The sequence below is a fragment of the Narcine bancroftii genome, chromosome 1 (assembly GCF_036971445.1).
Source record: "Narcine bancroftii isolate sNarBan1 chromosome 1, sNarBan1.hap1, whole genome shotgun sequence".
Lineage (NCBI taxonomy): Eukaryota > Metazoa > Chordata > Chondrichthyes > Torpediniformes > Narcinidae > Narcine > Narcine bancroftii.
The window spans coordinates 284,784,109-284,805,714 of record NC_091469.1 but is presented as its reverse complement, the minus strand read 5'-3'; the positions used below and the strand labels follow the sequence as shown (position 1 = coordinate 284,805,714).

The following is a 21,606-nucleotide window of genomic DNA, read 5'->3' as shown; positions in this document are numbered from 1 at the left end:
GTTTTTGTTTCCACTTCAAGCATCAGCTTAAAAACTAACTTTAAAAGAGCATTTTCATTAAGTAATGTTCAAGTAAATTGAACAGTGAACCATCTCAAGGTAATACAATTGAAACCATGAGAATGCTTATTGATGGGACTTGTCCCTTAGTCTGCATAGGATGGGTAAAGAGCCATGTTTAGATTTTGTTTCAAAGATTAAGGATAATGTTCATACCTTGTGTTGCATTCATGCCTGTGGAAAAATTGATGGTTATTTTCACCTTTCAGGGAAAGGGAGCTGGTCTTGAAGAGCAGAAATTAAGGAAGAGCGCCGAATCATCTGAGATAACATGGTTCAAAAACAAAGTAGAAGAACTAGAAAAACTTGTTCAGCAAGCAAAGCTACAAGAACACACAGAGCAAGATCTGTCTTCTTGCCAGAACGAATTGGCTGAGCTGAGGTTTGGTAGCACTTGTGTTTTGGATCTCAGTTCAAATGAATTTTTTGTATTGTGCCATTTGAGCTAATCAAGATGTCCCAGGGTTCTTTACACCCTGGCAGGTGAATTGGATTTGAAGTGTGAGCGATGTGAGTAAATACGGCTGTCAATTTCATTGTGGTGATGTCAAATGGCAACAGATGATTGAACATCTGGTCGAATGAATATCAACCAAAAGTTGTAGGAGGAGACTGCTCCTCGTTCCAATGGTTCAATGAGACCTTTTTTCATCTACTTCAGTGGATGGAGTTCATATGTTATTGGGCCATATTTGCCATTTTAAATTCTGGTTCAACTGCTCCCATTGACCAGGTTTTAACCACCTGTTTGAGTGGAGGCTTAGTACTAATGGTGCTTTAGGGATGCCTGCAGTGTAACCAATGAAGTATTCAGGAAGTCCAATGAAGTGGCATAGACAACCTTTGATTATACCTCTCTTGGGTTTTAGATTGAATAAGTACATAGAACATTACAGCGCAGTACAGCCCCTCCATATCCAAATAAGGGGCACCTCAGGTTTAAAAAAAAAGTTCTCCCTCGATGTTGCACTGAAATGTCAGTCTAAAATCCAGAAAAATGTACTCTAGAAGAGAACACTTTTTAAACATGCTTACGGTCAGCGTTGTAAGTTAGTTGTGAGCAAGAAGAAAGTCAGTGTATGTTGTGGTCAGTTGGAAATAGCCATGAATCATTGTAATGAATCTTTTTTTATATGGGATTACTTTAATACTTGGTTTAGTTTTGGGACCTAAAACTTTGGCCTCAAGTCCTTAATTTGGAGAGGAACAACCCTTCAGCACTTAACTGTTAATGGCAGTGTTTTAAATTGAATTGTGCTAGTGACCAGTTACAGCAGACTGGCACAGCAGTTAGTACTTCTGCCTCACAGGTCCAGCACCCTGGGTTTGACCCAGACGTCGGGTGCTGTCTATGTGGAATTTGCACAGTCTCCCTGTAACTGTATGTGTTTGCCCCAGATGCTCCAGTTTCCTCTCTGTTCCCAAGGGCCTGCTATTAACTGGCTCCATTTTTCTGACGGTAGGTGAGTGACAGCAGAATTGGAGGTTGATGAGCATGTGAGAGATGTTAAGGGGTTGGAGGAGAAGACTGATGGCAGATGGGCTGAATGATCTCTGATGTCAACAGAAAATGTAAAATATTTCTCTGTTTTTGTTTTCTTTCGAGGATGTGAGCATCCCTGCAACATTAGTATTTTGTGCTGTTGAGAATGTGGTGATGACTACTGAGTGATTGCTACACAATTTCAGAGAGTATTAAGAATTCATAAAACTTCATAAAAATTTCGTTAAAGGAGAACACATGTTTTTACAATGGACATTGTGAAGTTTTTATTTTCCTTTAAGTCTATCAATGTATGTTTTCCTTAATTAAAATGTTTTTTTTCCCAAACGATTTGAAAGATTGATCCTGTTGTTCCAGATCAGAGAAGAATTTGCTGCTTTCAGAGTCTGAAGCCATGAAAGAGCAGTATGTTGCCGCAGTGGCAGGCAGAGACAGGCAGATTGCAGAACTGAGGAAACTGAACCAAGAAGCATGGCATGCTGAATTGGGGAATGTTAGTGATAAGCACCAGATAAAGGTAAATACTTTTTTTTTTTTAATTTGCATATGAGAACTCTCTGTAGTGAGTTCACATTCGTAGCCTTAGTTATTGAACTCAGTCCCTGAGTCAAAGTTAGTCAAAAAATAAGTACCCAGCATTTTTTCCCCATGGCAGCCATTTATTAAATTTATTTAGACATACAGCACGGTTACAGGATATTTCAGCCCACAAGTCAGTGCCGCCAAATTTACACCCAATTAACCTATATCCCTGGTATGTTTCAAACGGTGGGAAGAAACCAGAGCCTCTGGGGAAAACTCAAGCAGACATGGGGAGAATGTACCATCTCCTTCCGGACAGCGCATGATTTGAACCCCGGCTCCGATCGCTGGCACTGTAAAGGTGTTATGCTAACCACTATGCCAACCATTTTGCTTTTAAAATTATATTTCAAGTCAATATATGTTTGAGGACTGTTCACTGCTGATTATAGGAGGTTCGGCACTCTGAGGAGGCCCAGCAATATCTGCTGGACCTCTGATCTAATCCCCAATTCAAAATCTGTGGGGACTGGAGTGCTCCACTTCAGAACCACACACCTGTGGGGGATGGAATGCCCCACTTCAGAATACTTGCCCTGCATGTGTTTGTCTGGATGTTATGCATCGAGGACAGGAGATCGCTGTTTCGTCGGATTGTATTTGTGGAATCAGATCACAATAAACTTGACTGACGCTTCAGAGCCACACATCTGTGGGGGTTGGTGTGCTCCACCTCATAGCAGAATACTTGTCCTGTTCCCTTCTCTAACCTGGCTTCTGTACCCTGTTTTACCTCTCCTCTGCACGGTTTTCACACTTCTTTCCCTCCTCTCTCTCACCCCACCCTCACTTTTCCTATCTTCCTCTCTGTCTTCCCCTATCCTTCCCTTCCTGGTTGGTTGATTTTCCATTTCACTAGTTCCATACAAGTTCAAGTTTATTGTCATTTGTACACATAAATATGCAACATGATGAAGTGGTGTGTCTCTGGACCTGAGTACGCACACACACAGACACACCATACACCCCACACGCAAATGACAGATCAACTTAAATAGATATAAATATAATTTACGGGTTTCTAGGATCTCCTACCCTTTCAATCTCACTTTTGGTATAATCATGGGGCAAATTGGATGTCTTTACATTTGAAATTGGCATTTATTTGAATGAAATTTTTTAAAAATCAACCTGAGAAATGACAGGTCACACTTAAATTTACGCAGCTCTGTTGAAGGCATTTTGTTCCAATTAATGCCCAAAATGTAAAATTAGTGATAAACAATTAAAAATAGGAATGTGTATTGTTATGAGCTCAGAGGACCCCAAAACGCAGCAGCAATAGAAATTCACCAAGACAAATGGTTACTGAAACAAAAGGTATTTTTAATTTTCTTTTAAACATAAAAAATGGATCAAACATTAACTTATTACTATTAACTTAACCTAACTTAACCCCCTTCTTATTCTAAGAGCACATGGATGTAATGTGTGTATAAGCTCAGAATTTTTTTTAAATTCACAATCCATTCTCCCTTCTCACTCCTCGAAGTTCACTGGTTGCAGGCAATTCTTATACTGTGCACAGAATTTAACATTTATGAAGTTCACCAGGCTTTGGTGCTTGAAAGATAAATGGTTACCACTCAGGAAGGTTCTTGTCAATTTTCATAGATAGATTTGTTGCTTGTTGGACACAAACTGATTCCTTCTGATCAGCCACCTCAGTATCTTGCCGAAGAAACTTGCCCCATCAGGTTTTTCAAGATGATAACCTCTTTCTTTCAAGTTACCACAGAGTTCCTTTTTGTTTCCCTTATTTCAAGTGAAACATTATGCAGCCTTGTATGGACTTCTCTTGTATGGACCACAAGGGCTTTGACCAGGCTGAACTAAGAACTCACAACTCGTCTTCAAAATGGGGTTTTTCCACAAGCTTGCCAGCTTGTCCTGTTCCAGTCCCAGCTGCTGCTGAACTGTAGAACTGAATTCTCTCTCTCTCTGAGAAAAGCCTGTTTGATGCTTGCAAAACCACATGATCTTCCTAGAACAGCAAACTGCATTCAGATAAACTGCGGCACTGAACCTAATCTTCCAAGTTTGTTCATCTGTTACTTTCCAAACATTAATCCATTACTCCACAGCATGTCCAATTAACACCTACTTGTGAAGTCCTTGAAGACATTCTTCAAAGTTTTTGCGAAGGTAGTTGGAGCCTGGACTGTCTGACATTTTAAAATGAGATCTGTGTTGAAGTGTTTGTATCTGTGTGTGACCTAACTAAAAACCCCACAATTTATCTTCCAAAAGCATATCTATATACAATATAAAATATAACACTATTCCCTTGTGTAAAGTATGTATTCCCTGTGCCACCTTTTCCTTTATTGAATAATGAACTATTATGTGAGTTGCATTAAACCATTTCAGTAAGATCAGGGTACTACTTACCTTTTGATTTTGGTTAAGGAGTTTGCTCTTTCATGATTTGAGTCAAAGATTATTGTTATCTACTGATTTTAAAAAGGCTGGGAAATTATTTCTAATCCACAGTTCATGGAAGTATTTGTCCAAGATGGAAAATATGTAGCAAGCTAAATATTGTGAATTTGAGTTCTGTTATTGTGTGTTCTGCAATAAAAGATTTTTAAGTTTTGATTTTATTTCAGCCATTAGAAACCGTGTCTTTACTGGGCACTGGGAATGTTGCTGATCAAATCAAGACTCTGTTGGTAGAAAAGAAACAACTACAGAGTGAAGCTCAAGGTTACCTTCAAGAAATTCATCAAAAAGAACTGCAATTTCAACAGCTAAACAGCAAGGTAACGTGAATGACAAGGTCACAGAGCTATTAGCATGATTACAAATTCCTTGTATCTCTACTGATTGTGCAGAGATCACAAATAAATCCGCTCTTACAATTCTTTACTCATTGGCTGGCACAGCTTATACAGGTCTTGGAAGATAGATCAGCGTTAACCTCTCAGCTGAAAACAGCATCTCAGAATCTGCGTGATACGCAGTCGCGTTATGGGGATTTGCAAGATCGCCACTACATTCTAGAAAGACAATATCAAGCATTGCGCTCATCTTTCCAGCATGAAGTGCAAGTAAGTGTGGGTCAAGTTACTTTTTATTCTTTTATTCTTTTCTTTCTTTGGCTTGGCTTCGCGGACGAAGATTTATGGAGGGGGTAAAAAGTCCACGTCAGCTGCAGGCTCGTTTGTGGCTGACAAGTCCGATGCGGGACAGGCAGACACGGTTGCAGCGGTTGCAGGGGAAAATTGGTTGGTTGGGGTTGGGTGTTGGGTTTTTCCTCCTTTGCCTTTTGTCAGTGAGGTGGGCTCTGCGGTCTTCTTCAAAGGAGGTTGCTGCCCGCCAAACTGTGAGGCGCCAAGATGCACGGTTTGAGGCATTAATAGCGAAGGAAAGAAACGTAAATAAACAAGACAAAAAAAAAGGATGATGTTCGGGGAAGAACTGGTCAGATGTGCTCATACCAATTTTGATGAAGGACTCAAGCCTGAAACATTGGTTATATATTTTTATCTTTGCTGTTTGAATTACTGAGTTTCTCCAGCATTGTGTTTTTACCTGGTCAGATGTGGAAAATATTTTGCTGAATGTAAACCTATGCCACTATTCTTTGTGTATACTCAGCTGGAGATGCACCATTTATTGGGACTGGTGTTGAGACCTTGTTGTTTTACCTTCCATATTGACCTTTAATTCCTGCTCAGGTCTACGTTCATGTTTGGTATTGAAGTATGCCATATACACTTCCCACCTAATTGGTAACTTTTGCTCCTCTGTAACTGTAAAATTAACTCTCAACTCCTTGCCACTGTCCTATCTATTTTACATTCCTTTGGAGATGGAATTTAAATATATGCTAAGATTGCTTGTAACAGAGGCATCACAGAATGATCAGCCATGTAGTCAGAAATGCAGGTTTCTGCTGCCCAGCTTTTTAGGTGCTTTGACATAAACGTCAACTGTTCATATTCAGCCCAGGTTTAAATGGTGACTGCGACTTTACAGATGAAGCAAAGGCAAATTCAAGTTTTAACTCTCATTTTGTCTGTATTGCAGCATGAGACAAGTGAAGATGTTCCACCAGGTGCTCCACAAGAGCGTGCCAGTATCATAGTTGAGATTGACAACTTGGAGCTGAATGAGCTACGGAGAAGGTGAGTGCTGTTCTTGTTTTTTTTGACTGGAGGAATGTTAAAATGCAGTAAAGGTTCAGTCAATTCAGAAATGTAACTGACTTTATTGGATGAACAAAAAAAAAGGAGAGTTTTGAAGCTTCCAAAACAAAGATCTCAGTTTAAAGTTGCATAATATTTTTACAGGTAAATGAGGAGTCCTTTTCCAGAGAATAGTGGACAGTTCTCTTTGTTGGCCATCTTCAACACTCACCTGCATGAAGGACAATCTTGTTCCTTGCAACTTGCAATTTATGAAATATTTTGTGCTGAGCCTGACATTGTTAAAATGTTTTGGTTTTGGAACTTTTCATGGAATATGAAAAGTGAATTAAAATTCACCAACTTGGCAATTCAATACAAATAAAGTCTTAAAATCCTGACTGCTGGGGGATTGGGTTGGATTGTATTTTCTGGTTTCCTGGGCAGTACTTTTAAAATTCAAATTTAAGGAGAATAAACAGGTAAATTTTGATAGTTTATTACAAACATTTTTTATATAAAATAATAAGTACAAAAAACAAACAAATATTTTCTTACATTTCCGTGACTTCTGTGTATTCGCTTGTGCTGCTCTGCATCTGTGGTGCTTATGCACACACAGAAAAGGCGAGAGTTTTCAAGAATTCGGATTCTTGGGTGGTCTGGATTTCTGGCATCTGGATTTTTGGACTTTTACTGTATAAATTCCAAGGCAATCAGTGATCCTCAGATGAGCACGGTTATGGTGCAATTCTCAGTTATTTAAAAATGTTGCTATATCTTCAGTACTTCAACAGCAAATTGCTTTGTGCAAACATTTCCTTATGCTTCAACTAAGTTAGGTCATGAGTATCAACCATACACAGTTTCATTAAATTTTCATGACTTATGTTTCCATCAAATATTCTTGGATTCTAATGCATTTTTGTGGAGTTGATGTTAATATACTGAGGAGGTGTTTCATTGTTGGAGGTGCTGACTTTGAACAGAAGGGTTAATGTGTTGTTCCAATTGTAATCCTGCTCAGTACGAGAGGAACCACAGGTTCGGATGTTTGGCGAATGTGCTTGGCTGGGGTGCCAGTGGTGCGAACCTGCCATCTGTGGGATTTTAACTGAACGCTTCTTAAATCAGAATCCTGCCTAAAGGACCACCGCCAATCCCTGACACCTCCACATCGCCACTGTCATTACGACACCACCTCCGTACGTTATTGTAATCAAACTGGCACCAACAGAGCATCAGAGCTCCACGTGGATAAGTCAGATGTTTATTTTTTTTTCTTCTTGTGACATGTCAGCACTAAAAAATGTTTGGTTTTTGGATCTTTTTGGTTTTCGGAACTTCGGATATGGGGTACTCAACCTGTACTCAAGATTAATTTTAACAAATTAATTGGTCTCTGGTTTGTTTGGGAAATGCTTGCATTTCATAAAGCACTGATTTGATGCCAAAGGATGATAGGACATATGGGAATGTGGGATATCTTAAAGGCACCAAGCAGACATAACTTCTTTCTTTAGTTCCCACTAAATCACTTTTCTCTATTGTTGACCATGTAGGCTGGCAGAATCCGAGCAACATAATGCATCTGCCCATCAGGAGCTGGCCCAGTTAGCAGAAATGCTTACAGATGAAGAACTAAGGAGAAGGGCTGCAGAGGAAGCATTGCTGGCAGCTGAAGAAAGGCTGAAGGGGTTTGTGTTTAAACTGCATTGTATTGGACTATCAAGCAAGGATATTGTTGCCCTGCCTGTTCTTGTATCACCTGCATTTGTTTATTTCAAATAGTTCTTTGTTGCCATTGGACAAAACTGTGTAGCCAGTGAATTGGAGAAGGAACATGTGTTTAAATTGTATAAAGTCCATTTACTGTTCAAAGGATAAAGCAATAGCAATTTTCCCAGGGCAATGTCCCATGAGAAATTGCAGTGTGGATGATAGTTGTGTACAAACTTTTGTCCATATGATTAATATCTGTTCCTAAATTGGACCTAATTATAATCACCCAATTATCTCTACAAAGAATATCACTTTTTAGCAATTCTGTGGATATTAATCACAAAGTGATCTCTCAATGGACAGGTTAGTTACCTCAGAATCAGAAGAGCTATATATATTTAATTAGGGTAGAATTAGTATGGAAGACTTAACTGACTCTTCATTCACTGTTCTTTTGACCTTTTGAATTTTAAGTTTTTGTGTGTAAATACAATACAACTCTGATTATCCGAAATGGTCGGGACCGGGCCTATTTTGGATAAGTAGTTTTTTTTTGGAGAACTGATCATGTTTTAAATACAACCCAATAGCAACAGCAAATCACTTGTAACAGTATTTAAACAACAACAAACAACAAGGGAAGGCTTTTTAAGCATTAAAATAATGTTCAATTCTCACCAAAAAAAATGCTGGCCACTCCTGATCACTGACACTTCCCCTGCAAGGTTCCCAGTTGTGTTGGGAGCCCGAGGGTCCCACTCCTGCCCAGGAGCCCGAGGTCTGCTGCTGCTGGGAGCCCGAGGACCCCTGGTCTGTTTGGCTCCGATAAAGTTTCTAATTTGTTTCGGATATCCTCATTTATCTGAATTTTTTTTTTAAATTGTACAGAAAACACCACTGTCTGATTCCAAATGCCAGGAGAGAATTCCTTGAAAGCCTTGGGTTCATCCTAGTCTTTGGATTCTGTGGAAGTTTTGAAGAATTTTCATTGAGCAGGGGTTACTTTTTTTTCCAGGCTCGATTCACTTCCTGTCAAATTGGCGCCTAGAGAATACACCATTCAACTGGAATCGGATGAGGAAAGAGAAGCTTTGATCATAGATCCCAGTGAGCAGGTGGTGGTGCGGAAGGTGCGGAATGCCATATATTTCTTTGTGTTCTCATATGGATCTACTTTTCTGAACTTTTATACAGTACCTTCAATAGCACTCAAAAATAACTCTCCATATAGGATACAGCAGCCCGCTGGATAGGCACCCCATTCACTCACTCCATTGTAGAGGCACAGTAGTGGCAGTTTGCACCATTTATAGGATGCACGACAGCAACTTGCCAAGACTCTTTAGACAGCACCTTCCAAACTCGCAAGGGCAAGGGCAGCATCGCATAGAAGCTGCTGTCCAGCCACACACCATCCTAAGATTGGAAATGTTCCTTCACTGTTGCTGGGTCAAAATCCTGGAACTCCATCCCTAACACCATTGCCTACGTCATCTGCTGTACACCCACAGCAGATGAAGAATGAAACTCACCACAAAGGGCAAATAGAGATGAGCTTAGCCTACAAAGTCCATATCCCTTAAACGATAGTAACATTTTATAGGAAACAGTTCCACGGACACTTTTACAGTTCTCTTGCATTTCATTCTTGAGTTGTGATGCTGGACAAAAGACACAATAATCTTTTGCTTGGTTCCTTCCTCAGCTTTGAGGTGTGCACATGCATCTGGCCTGCAAACCTCTTCTCTCCTGGGAGGCTTGAAGTTGTTTGAGTTAACCTCATAGACCACGTCCCGTTTATGTAACTCAGATTCTGATACAGGTCTCCAATGTTTCTGTTCTCAAGAAAGGGAGCTTGATGGATTCAAGGGGCACCCTGTATCAAGACAAAATAGTGAGTCTCATTTTCAAATAAAATTAATGATCTCTCACGGCAAAAGGAGATCTAGAGTTAACCAGAAACCTTTTGGGAATACAAGGTGAAAGGCACAGTTGCTGATAAAGGTTCATCTCTCTTCAGCACCCTCATCATGCTACAGTGTCAGAATTGACCGATCTCTGACCGTCACAATGAAATCCAGTGCTAACCACTTGGTCATTTTCATTGTTTGGAATCTACACCTTTCTGCTCAATAGCTCTTCAAATTGGTATCATAGTTACTTAATAGAAACATAGGTGAAGCTTCTTTGCGAGTCGAGTGATTGAATGGTTCATCCATTTGATCCATCATGTCTGTGGCAGTTCTTTGAAGGAGCCAGCTTACTATTCCCTTGCCCTGAAACTTGCAGGCATCTTGAAAATCATTATTGAAACTGAGTGCAGTCCAGATGTTTACAACTTAAAATTTTCACATCTCTCCACTGGGGTATTTTGCCAATTAAAGCTGGCACCGATGGGGATTGGTAGATGCTGGATAAGTGAATTTTCCAGTTGCTTGAGGTTACATGTTGCCTGGATTGGTAAACTAGTGGGAAGTCATGCCAATTTTAAGCTTCTATATTTTTTATGTATTTATTTTCCTTTTTTTTCCTGGTTGCATGAATTCTGGATACAGGGGTGTTATTGTTTTTTAATTGTAAATTAACTTGAGTTCATCAAAGTGGATGTTGGTTGTTGATGACACTGTTTCTCTCTCTGGCAGGTAAAGAGAGGAGCACTTTCCTTCAAGCGCTGGCTGCGGGGCCGCAGTTTGTACTGCTCAAAGCTCATGAGTTCACGGAGCAGATCACGTTACCTGGTCTTTGCATACTTTGTGACGCTACATGTTCTTGTTTTCATGTGTCTAGCCGGACATTTATAGATGCACTCCAATGATCGTGAGGGGGTGGGGGAAGAGAATGCATGGGAGGAAGGGGTGATTTCCATTTGAATGTACCAGGTGGGAAACCCACATGAAAGATACTCCACTGGTTCTCCGCAGAGTTGATTTTACTTGTCGCTGGTCAGGGAATCGATGTTTCATCTGATCATATCACTTTCCCATCAAAGGTAGGGTGCAAATGGAGTCATGCCAAAATGTTTGTCAAAGCTGCTAAGAGTCGAGCACTGATCACAGGTGTATAAATTCATCTTGTATAAAAGTCATGTCTGAAGTGTGTTGTCAGATTGTTTATGGGATTTATTGTCTGCTGTTAAAATCCAAAGATACTCTTTAAGCGGTTATATAAGTTCTCTATTATGTAAGGTTATATATATTTTCTGATGTGTAAAGCAATATTATTTAATTCTATTACTTAATTGGTAGGATTTCAAACAAGGGTTGAAAGGTTCTATTTCTGCTTGGAAATGTCTGTAAATTTAAAATGGGGCTGGTGATTGAAATAAAGCACTGAGAAGGTTAGAATGTTATTTATATATTATACTTTCATCTTGGTTAAGACAAAATGTAACCAAGATGCAATTTAGAAGTGCACTTTTTGAAAATGATGATTTCTTGTTTGAGAATGTTTTTATTAAAAGTTAAAATGGATCACATTTTTTTTGACTGTTTCATTATGCTTGAGGCAAGATTGGGAACAAAGGATGGCCTGAAACTCTTCCCAATTTGCCACCAGCATGAGTCAACCATAATTGCCCCAAGAGTATTTATCAGAATCAGAATTTATTGTCATGAACAAGTCATGAAATTTGGTGTTTGGCAGCAGCAGCGACTTAGTGCAAACGTTCATATTATAAACCATCTGACAACAATAATATTAAAAAAAGTAAAAATAATAGTGAACGAAAAGTAAGGCCGTGTCTTTGCTTCATTGGTTATTCAGTAATCTGATGGCAGTGGGGAAGAAGCTGTCCTTGTGGTATTAAGTACTCATCTTTAGTCTCCTGTACTTCCCCCCCCCCCCCCCCCCAATGGTAGCAGAATAAAGAGGGCATGGTCTGGGGGGTGGGGATCTTTGAGGATAGAGGCTGCTTTTTTAAGATACCGCCTCATGTAGATGTCCTCGATGGAGTAAAGTCTGATGCCTGTGGTGTTGCAGGCCGAGTTAACAACCCTCTGGAGTTTATTCTTGCAGTGAGAGTTGGTGCCTCTGTACCAGGCAGTGATACAACCAGGATTGCATTGACATGGAGACTCCAGGACAGACCTTCGGAGATGTTAACATCAATAAATTTGAAGTCCTTGACCCTCCCCACTACTGAACCGTCGATGAGGACTGGGTCGTGTTCCCCTAACTTCCTCTTGAAGTCCGCAATCATCTCCTTGGTTTTGCTGACGTTGAGTGCAAGATTGTTGGTGTGACACCATTCAAAAAACTGATCTATCTCCCTCCTGAATGCTTCCTCATTTCTGTTTGTGATTCTGCCGACAACTTTGGTGTCTTCAGCATACTTGTAGATACAATTGGGATTGTGCCTGTCCACACAGTCATGTGTGTATAATGAGTAGAGCAGTGGGCTAAGCATGCATCCTTGAGGTGCACTGTGTTGATAATCAGTGAGGAGGAAGCATCGTTTCCAATTTATACTGTCTATGGTCTTCGATGAGAAGGTCAAGATCCCAATTGCATATTAGGATACAGAGGCCTAGAATTTATGGTATCGAAGGCTTAGCTGTAGTCTATGAAGAGCAGCTGTATGTATAAATTGCTGTTTTCGAGGTGATCCAGAGCTGAGTGGAGAGCCAGCAATATTGAATCTGCTGTGGAGAGATTTGTGATGATGGGGGAATTGCAGTGGGTCCAGATCTTTGCTTAGCTACGTGTTAAATCTGGCCATGACCAGCCTCTCAAAGCATTTCATCACAGTAGAAAGCAGAGACTCAGACAAAGGTATGTGTTGCACAATGCAGGCTTTAGTACAGTCTGTGCTAAAGGAGTAATGTTGGCTCATACAGTCTATCAACACTCTGGAGAACATCTGGAAACTCCACCTCCCCTTTTTCTTGACAGAAATTAAGTCCAAGTGTTTGGTCATCTCTTCTAATAACCCCACTTTTTCACAAAAAAATTGAATGTCATAGAAATGAAAGGGACCTGAATGAAATGTGATAATAAACTTCAGAAAAGTTTATATGAATTTTTGCTTAAACATTGGAAACTGCTGAATTGATTGATCAAAGTTTAAAAATAAGATATAGTTTGCAACATTAGTCTTTTCCCTTTTAAATTTGTTTACTTGACAGTGAAATGATTTTGGAAATCCTGGTTCATTTCTATTAATTTTCTCAAACTTCTTGTTCAGTTGATTACCATTTTCATGAGTAGAATCAATTTTCTTTATCTCATACCCACCCCCCCAAAATAATAACCCCAGAAAAATAAAACAAGGAAAGAAATATAGAAAAAAGAAAGAAAAAAAATACAAAATAGAAAAGTAAGAAAAAAAGAAAAATTAATCTGGTTTTAAAAATACAATCAATTTAATCAAATATTGGGGTTATAATATTAAAGGAATTGATAAGGTTTTGAGGCTAAGGGGATAATTTCATAATGTGATACCTACAGTAGGTAGGTATAGACACAAAATTTTTAAGAAATTATCATTTATTCCTTAAATTATGTGGGGTTTTTTCAAGATGTATATAACTATGTATTTCAGCATGCCTTCTATCCATTCCCAAATTTGAATCTCATGACACTGCTAAGCATTTTCTTGCAACTGCCCGTGCAATTTTCACAAATTCCTTTTGAAACATTAAATTATAGTTTTGGCCTAATCCCAGATATATTATCTAATAGGAAAAGCATTGGATCTTGAGGAAATTTAACTTTAGTAACAAGTTCTATAAATACTGCTAAATCCGTCCAAAAAGGTCTCCGATTTGAACATGACCAAGTAGAATGTGAAAAAGTACCTCTCCCTTGATTACACCTAAAACATTTATTTGATAAATCTGATTTCAACCTATTTAATTTCTGTGGAGTAAGGTATAATTGATGCAAAAAATTATATTTAACCAATCTATACCTAACATTTATTGCATTTGTCACACTATCATGACATAATTCCAACGAATTTTTCTCCCCAATACTAGTATTCAGATCAATTTCTCATCTTTGTCTAGATCTATGAATTCCTTGTTTTCGTGTTCCCTTTTGTAATAATGAATACATAGCTGAAATAAATTTATTAATAGATTTATTACAGATCAAACTTTTTATTTCACTCCTTTCAGGCAGTAGGACCTAATTTGTCCATCAAGAATGCCTTTAATTGGTAATAACAAAATATTGTATTATTATGTATCCTGTATTTATCTTTCAATTGATCAAATGTCATTAAATTCCTCCCATCAAAACAATCAATTATTCTCCTAATTCCTTTGCTAGAACAATTATTAATAAGTCTGTTATTCATTGTAAAAGGAATAAATCTATTTGAATCGATGGAATTGTAGGTGTCCTGTAATTCCTCTTTCTCAATTGAACATGTACCCTTTTCCATATAGTAATCATATGTTTCAACAAAATATGTTTCTCTATCTCCAATTATTAATCTATTCTCCCATTTATATATTAAAACTTCAGGTCTTGTCTGCCCTATTTTATCCATCTCTATCATAATCCACACTGGTTTTCCTCCCTCCTCAAAAAGGAAAAGAATGAAATTTCAACTGTTCTGCATCATAAATAACTTAGTTTGGAAGTTCCAAACCTCTAATTCAAATTTCCAAGTTAATTTTTCTAATGAAACTTTTGACATTTTGCCCTTCCATAGAAACTTCCTTACATATTTATTCAGCTCCTGAAAAAAAATTCTGTGGAAAAATAGTCAGTTTTATACAATTAACTCTTCCCAATAAAGTTGAAGGTAATTCCAACCAACTTCTTAAATCTTCCTCAATTTTTTTAAGGGGTTATAATTTAAATATGTTCTTTAAATTGTTATCTATTCAAATCCATAAATATTTTTACTGGCCATTTAAATTGAGTATCTCTTTTACATTGTGTATAATCACCTGTAGTAAGATGCATAATCTCACTTTTGTCCCATTTAACTTTGTAATCAGATACAATTTCATATTCTTTTAATCTTGAATATAATTTGTATAATGAAGTTTCTCGTTCTGTCAAATAAATTATTACATCATCTCCAAATAAAAAATAATCTGATGTTCCTCTCAAACAACTCTAAAACCTTTAATATCAAGATAAGACCTAATCAATTCTGCCAATGGTTTTATTGCCAAAATAAATAAAGCTGGTGACAATGGACATCCTTGTCTCCTGGATCTAGTTAATTGAAAAAAGTCAATGTCTTCCCATTCATTACTACCTTGGCTCTTGGTAAATTATATAAGGGCTTAATCCAGTTAATAAATGCTTGTCCCAGTCTAAACTTGTCAAGTACTTTAAATGAAAAGTCTCATTCTAATCTATCAAATGATTTTTTTGGCATCTAACACCACTACTACACTCAGATTTCCTCTTTTCTGCGCCAAATGTATTATACTCATCAATCTAGTCACATTATCTGCTGACTTTCTTTTTTAAGAAGTACAGTTTGATCCATATTAATTAACTTTGGTAAATATTTTGCCAGTCTATTTGCTAATATTTTTGCAACTATTTTATAACCTGCATTTAACAAAGTTATCAGTCTATATAAAGATGGTTTAAAAGGATCTCATTTTTTTAAATCACTGTCATTATTGCTACATTAAAAGATTCTGGCAATGTATGTGTTTCATCTGCCTGAGCTAATACTTCCATAAATAGGGACATTAATAAATCTTTAAACTCTGTAAATTTCAGACAGGAAACCATCCTCTCCTGGAGACTTATTACTCTGTAAAGAACCCAATGCTTACCTATCTTCAGTCAAAATGAAAGATACAGCCAACTCTCTTTGGTCATCCAAACTTAATTTGGGATTAAAAAAATATCTATTTTGCTATTGTCTTTCAAAGATTCAGATTTATACAACTTTAAATAGAATTGTTTAAAATTATCATTAATTTCTTGAGGTTTGTAAGAAATTAAATTTGAATCATCTTTAGTTACAATAATCTTTTTTGATGCTTGTTCTGTCATTAATTGCCATGCCAAAACTTTATGTGCTCTTTCGCCTAATTCATAATACTGTTTAGTTCACATAATCACTTTCTGTATGTTTGCAAAGTATTGAAGCTTTTCATTTATAAGGGATCTTTGTTTATCCTCAGTTACTTGCCTCTGGAAAATTTTTTCTAAATTTGTTTTCTGTCTCCAATTGCTCTAATTCTTTCAAGTAGTCCTTGTTAATTTTAGAAGTATACTTTTCATCTAATCTCATTTATTAGAATTAATTTTTAAAAAATGTCTATCTGAAAAATTCACAAATTTTTTTCTTTTTATTAACATAGAATTAAACCTCCATCTTTTAATTAATTCTTGCCTATCTACCATTGTTATTGCCAACAACAAGGGAGAATGATCAGATAAACTTCTTGCCTTATATTCTACTTGGTATATTCTACTTTGGAATTATGCAGATAATAAAAATAAGTCAATTCCAGAATAAGAATCGTGTTTATTAGAATAAAAGGAATAATCCCTCTCTCTCTTAGATGAAACCCTTTCCAAGCATATACCAAATTTAAATTCTTCATCTGTGACAGTGTAGCTTTGGCTGCTTTTGTCCTTGCTGTAGTTCTTGTTGACCTGTCTAAATTGGATCAAAACAAAAATTGAAGTCTCCTCCTACTGAAATATTTTCAATAACATTTGCTAAATTCAAAAAAGTTTCTTGTATGAGTTTATCATCATCCATATTCAGTGCATATATATTCATTAATGTCAAATCCTCTGGGAAAAAAAAATGACAATTCATCATAATATATCTACCTGCAGTATCTGTAATTTTAGTTGAAAATACTTCTCCTCTTGCTTTTGAATTAAATGCAAAAGCTGCAATGTAGCCTACCCAATCTCTTTTTAACTTCTGATGTTCTTTTTCAATTAATTGAGTTTCCTCTTCACTGGGCTATAGAGCCCAATTATGTTAAAACTAAAAGATTCAATAATTTACTCAACTATTTTTTAATCATCCTTGTACAACATCTTCCCTTCACCTGTCTGGGTGGACTCATAATAAAAGTCACTTGTCCAGCAGGATGTTTGTAATGAAGCATAAAGTTTACTTTTGTCTTTTTTTAAAAATTGACTAATTTCTTAAAAATTGCATGAATTTTGTGATTGCAAAGTTTATAAAAAAAAAAAGCACTTTTAAAGAATAATAAAGATAAAGATACATTACCAATGTTTCGGGTTTGAGCCCTTCCTCAGAGTATGAGCAAAATGTAGGCATTTTGGGGAGGAGGGGAGAATGCAGAGGGAAAAGCACAGGCAGGAGGTAATAGGTGGATAAGAGAGGTCGCAACAGCAAACAAGGGAGGAGAGCTGGAGGAAAGAAATCAAAGGGAAGGGATGGAGAACAGAGTGTAGGCTTGCAGAAAGCAGAGAAGACAATATGAATGCCATATTGGAGAGTGTTCAGACTGAAAATCAAGTGTTGTTTCTTGCCCAGACAGAAGTTTTTCATATCTTAATGAAGGGCTCAAATCAAAAAGATTGGTTATGTATCTTTACTTTACTTATGTATCTTTACTACATAAAGTACATTGTTTGGCCTGCTAAATTTCTCCAGCATTGTTTTTACTTCTGCAGACTTTCGTGTTTTACTTTGAAAGAATAGATTGTACTGTATAATTTGGAGAGAGTGTTGATATTTTAAATTTTATCAAGAATAATCTGAATAATTGTTTAATTGGAACTATGCTTACAGGGTTTAAAGGTTAACTGGTTTTATTTGCAGCTGCAAGCTGTAAACTCCTGATTGCATTCAGTGAGATTTTGCTTTCAGAAAGTAAGTGAGAAATTTGTGACTTTAATTTGTTTTGCAGGATTTCTGTTAAGTTTTAAAATGAGTTAGATCACAAGGAATTCTCCTTGATGACCTTCCAATACTGGAAGAGATTACCTGATTCTCATTGCCATTTTTGAATGCTTTCTGCTGAAGAATTTACTGCTGCTGTATCTGTATTGCAAAATATTGAAATTGTAAAAGTGCTTCGTGTTAAACGTACTGTATGAAAGAGGTGGTTTACATTTACAAATACAAAACTCCTTATTTATGGAATTGAGGCATTGTACTAAACTAAAATCCTGGACCCCACACCAACGATGCTGGCAGAGCCACTGCCTCACAACTCCAATAACATGGGTTCAATCCTGACATCTGGTGCTCTCTCCATGGAGTTTGGATTTACTCTCTGTATGGGTTTTCTCCGGGAGCTCAGGTTTCCTCCCATACACCGAAGGCATGTAATCTGATTGGTTAATTCGTTGTTAAGTGAATTTTTAAACTTTAATTTAGGCCTACAGCATGGAAACAGGCCCTTCTGGCCCACAAGCTCATGCTGCCCCAATATCCCAATTAATCTACAACCCCCATAGGTTTTGAAGGGTGGGTGGAAACCAGAGCACCTGGAGGAAACTCACGCAGACACGAGGAGAATGTACAAACTCCTTACAGACAGTGCCAGATTCAAACCCAGATCACTGGCACTGTAATAGAGTTGTGCTAAATGCTACACTCACCATGCTGCCCGGAATGATAGGATCTGGGAAGTTGGTAGGAATGTTGGGAGAATAAATGAACTGGTGTAAATGAGTGGCTGTTGATCAGTGGTATTATTCCTCACTGCCACATTATCTTACTGGATGTCTCTATGACAAGTTCCCACAGGGAGTAACATTCTGAGGAAAAACTGGCTGCCTTCCTCTAGTCCTGTACTCTAAGTAGATTTCTGAATGAGTCTTCAGTATACGTTGACAATATTTTTATAATTTTTTTTTTGCAGCTTATGAAATACGAGGAATGGTGAGTTACTTGATCGTGTAATTCAACTTTAAAGCAAGGAAAATAATTGAAGAACTTTGGGCAGCAAGGATCAAAGTTATGCTGGAACTGGATAATATGTTGGGTAATTTTATTTGTTACTTTTAACTTACTATCTTTTTTTAGTTAATTTTTAAAAATGTTGGTTACCTTTGTACAATTTAATTGACAGTAGACAGATTCTGCAAGAGATGGAAAGATATTGGTTTAGTTTCATTGATAGAGAAAAACCACATTTGAAGGAGTCACTGCTTGATGATACATTAACTTGATGTAGAAAAACAGTGAAGATATTTATTTCATAAGTCATGATCACATGTTGATAGATTAAATAAGTCAAATAGTGTGGTGTAAAATATGAAGAATTCTGAGAACCTTTGAGCCTATATTTATCTGAATGTTGAGAACTTCGAAATCAGAAAGATAAATGTGCCTGATGACAGAAAACACTGAAACCTAATAAGTAGCTATAGAAAATAATTCAAACAGCAAGTGTGAATTTGAGCAAAAAACCAAACTGCTGGAGGAACTCAGCAGGTCGAACAGTATCTGTGAGATCAAGGAATTACAAAATGTTTCGGATTGAGTTCTTTCAGGACTGATATGGGAGGAGGAAGATAGCCACTAAAAATGAGGGAGGAAAGTGGTGAGTCAGGGTAAGGTGGCAATGGATGAAATTGGGAGGAAGTAATAAGTGGCAGACAAACAAAAGGGGAAAAAGTAGATGGAGGTGCGGAAGGGGAGGAGAGGAGTCTAAGGATGGAGAAAGCTGCTGGGTATGATAAACAGGAACCCAAAGGTGATAGATGCTGCAATCTGTTAAGATTAAGGGAACTATTAGTGGAGAGGTGATGGGAGGGGATCCACTGAGTGAAATGTTTGGGTAGTAAGTGGATGAAACCAGATGCCGGTAAAGAACTTGAGTCTAAGAGAGACTAGACAGTGCAAATGATGATAAAAGATGCTTAACACCAGCAGATCTGCCTGGAGCAGATTAGAATAAACGAAGGTGAGCGAACTGAAGAGAGAAGTAGAACAATTGAGATGAAAATTTATTGTCATACATGTAAGTACAATGTATAGATCCACCAAAATTCTTGCTTGCTGCAGCCATGCAGATATGCCAACTACAATAGTATAAATGAAATTGCATTGTATGCCAAGACCAAAAGAAAATAAATATAAAAGCTGTATCATGGTCTGGTATGGGGAAAGCACTGCTAAATATAGTGGACATAGCTCAGGACATCATAGGCAAAACCCTCCCCACCATGGAGAACATCTACAGGGAACACTGCTATCGGAGAGCAGCAGCAGCAATCATGAAGGATCCACACCACCCAGCACACGCTCTTTTCTTGCTGCTGCCATCAGGAAAGAAGTCCAGGTGCCACAAGACTCACACTACCAGGTTCAGGAACAGCTGCTCCCCCTCCATCATCAGATTCCTTAATGACAAACTCAGTCAGAGACATATTTAAGAATTCTGACTTGTGCACTTGATTGATTTTTTTTCTCTTTCTGTCTTGCACAGTTTCTTTACATTTCATTGGTCATTTACGCGTATCTTCTTGACTACAGTTTATTGCACAACAGTAAGTGGAAACTCTGCCTCGCCTGCTGGAAAAAGAATCTCAAGGTTGTGTGTGATCTCATGTATGTATTCTAATAAATCTGAACTTTGAGATAAATATTCACAGTTGCAGTTAGTGCAAGAAGAGGAAGTGCAGACAGATTTTTGGTTGTCCTGCAGAAGTTTATAGTTGGGCTTATAAGGGAGGTTCAAGAGTTTCATTGCTGTTGAGAGGTGGAAAAAAATTGACCTTGAAACGAAAGGTGCCAGACTTCTGACTTAAGGTAGTAGGGACGATAGGTTGTGACCAGGGTGATGGAGATACTGGATGTTGGTTGTCTTCTTGAGGCCGCACCCCATATAAATGACTTCAGTGCTGGAACGCAGCTGAAAAACACTCAACTACTGAAGGAAAAGAGAATATCAAACACACACAGGAATTCAGAAGGAATCTATAGAGAGAGTAAAATGTTGGTAACCTTGCAAGTTGACTTGTTATAAGAACTTAACGATTCTCAAAGGAAGTAGGAAGACAGATTATCTGAAAGATTAATCCTCGGTTCTGTTATGTACCTGGTCAGAAGATGAAGTGCAAGGCGTCTTCCATCAGTGAATCTGGTTCACAATGGAAACATGATAAAATCAGGTCTGAAGCAGTTATAGATTGTGTGGTTCCAAATCTTCGCTGCACCCAGGAAGATTATAGAATCAGAAATATGAAATGAAGAAGTATCCTACTGCATTGGGGAAATATTGATAATTTTTTTATAACTGTTTGCCCCTCTGGCCAGAACATAATCATCAACTGTGGACTTTTATTAGAAGTTGTTTTGTATTTTATATTTTTAAGAGCACAATGTACTGTGATATCAATCATTTCCATGTATAACGTCAAACGTGAACAACCTGCTGAGTTTGGTTTCTCTCCACGTGTGCCTCCTTCAGGAAATGAGTGGCCACCACACTGAAGGGAGGATGCTGACGCCATGATTGTAGTTAAAACAGAAATGCTGCCACTCAAGGAAAAGTTTTAGCTTTTATGAGGCTGATGGCCCAACGAGCAATTTTACTGAAATGGAAGGATGATTTTTCACCTACCCATACACAATGGTTACGTGATGTAATATCTTATTTAAGTTTGGAGAAAATTAGATATTTGTAAAGAGGTGGAGCCATTTCTTGGAACACTATTATGATTGGAAAAATTAAGAAC

General features: G+C 37.6%; 1 protein-coding gene across 1 annotated transcript in view; it reads left to right on the top strand.

The window, feature by feature from the left end:
• The window catches only part of LOC138745293 (golgin subfamily B member 1-like), a 103,455-nt gene extending 91,773 nt beyond the window's left edge, over positions 1 to 11,682 (top strand). Inside the window, exons 23-30 of the mRNA XM_069902320.1 lie at positions 270 to 442; positions 1,922 to 2,081; positions 4,756 to 4,908; positions 5,032 to 5,196; positions 6,179 to 6,276; positions 7,839 to 7,973; positions 9,014 to 9,128; positions 10,641 to 11,682. Coding sequence (XP_069758421.1) covers positions 270 to 442; positions 1,922 to 2,081; positions 4,756 to 4,908; positions 5,032 to 5,196; positions 6,179 to 6,276; positions 7,839 to 7,973; positions 9,014 to 9,128; positions 10,641 to 10,799 — 1,158 coding nt within the window. The 3' untranslated portion in view covers positions 10,800 to 11,682. The remainder of the gene's footprint in view (positions 1 to 269; positions 443 to 1,921; positions 2,082 to 4,755; positions 4,909 to 5,031; positions 5,197 to 6,178; positions 6,277 to 7,838; positions 7,974 to 9,013; positions 9,129 to 10,640) is intronic.
• Positions 11,683 to 21,606: the final 9,924 nt, after the last annotated feature.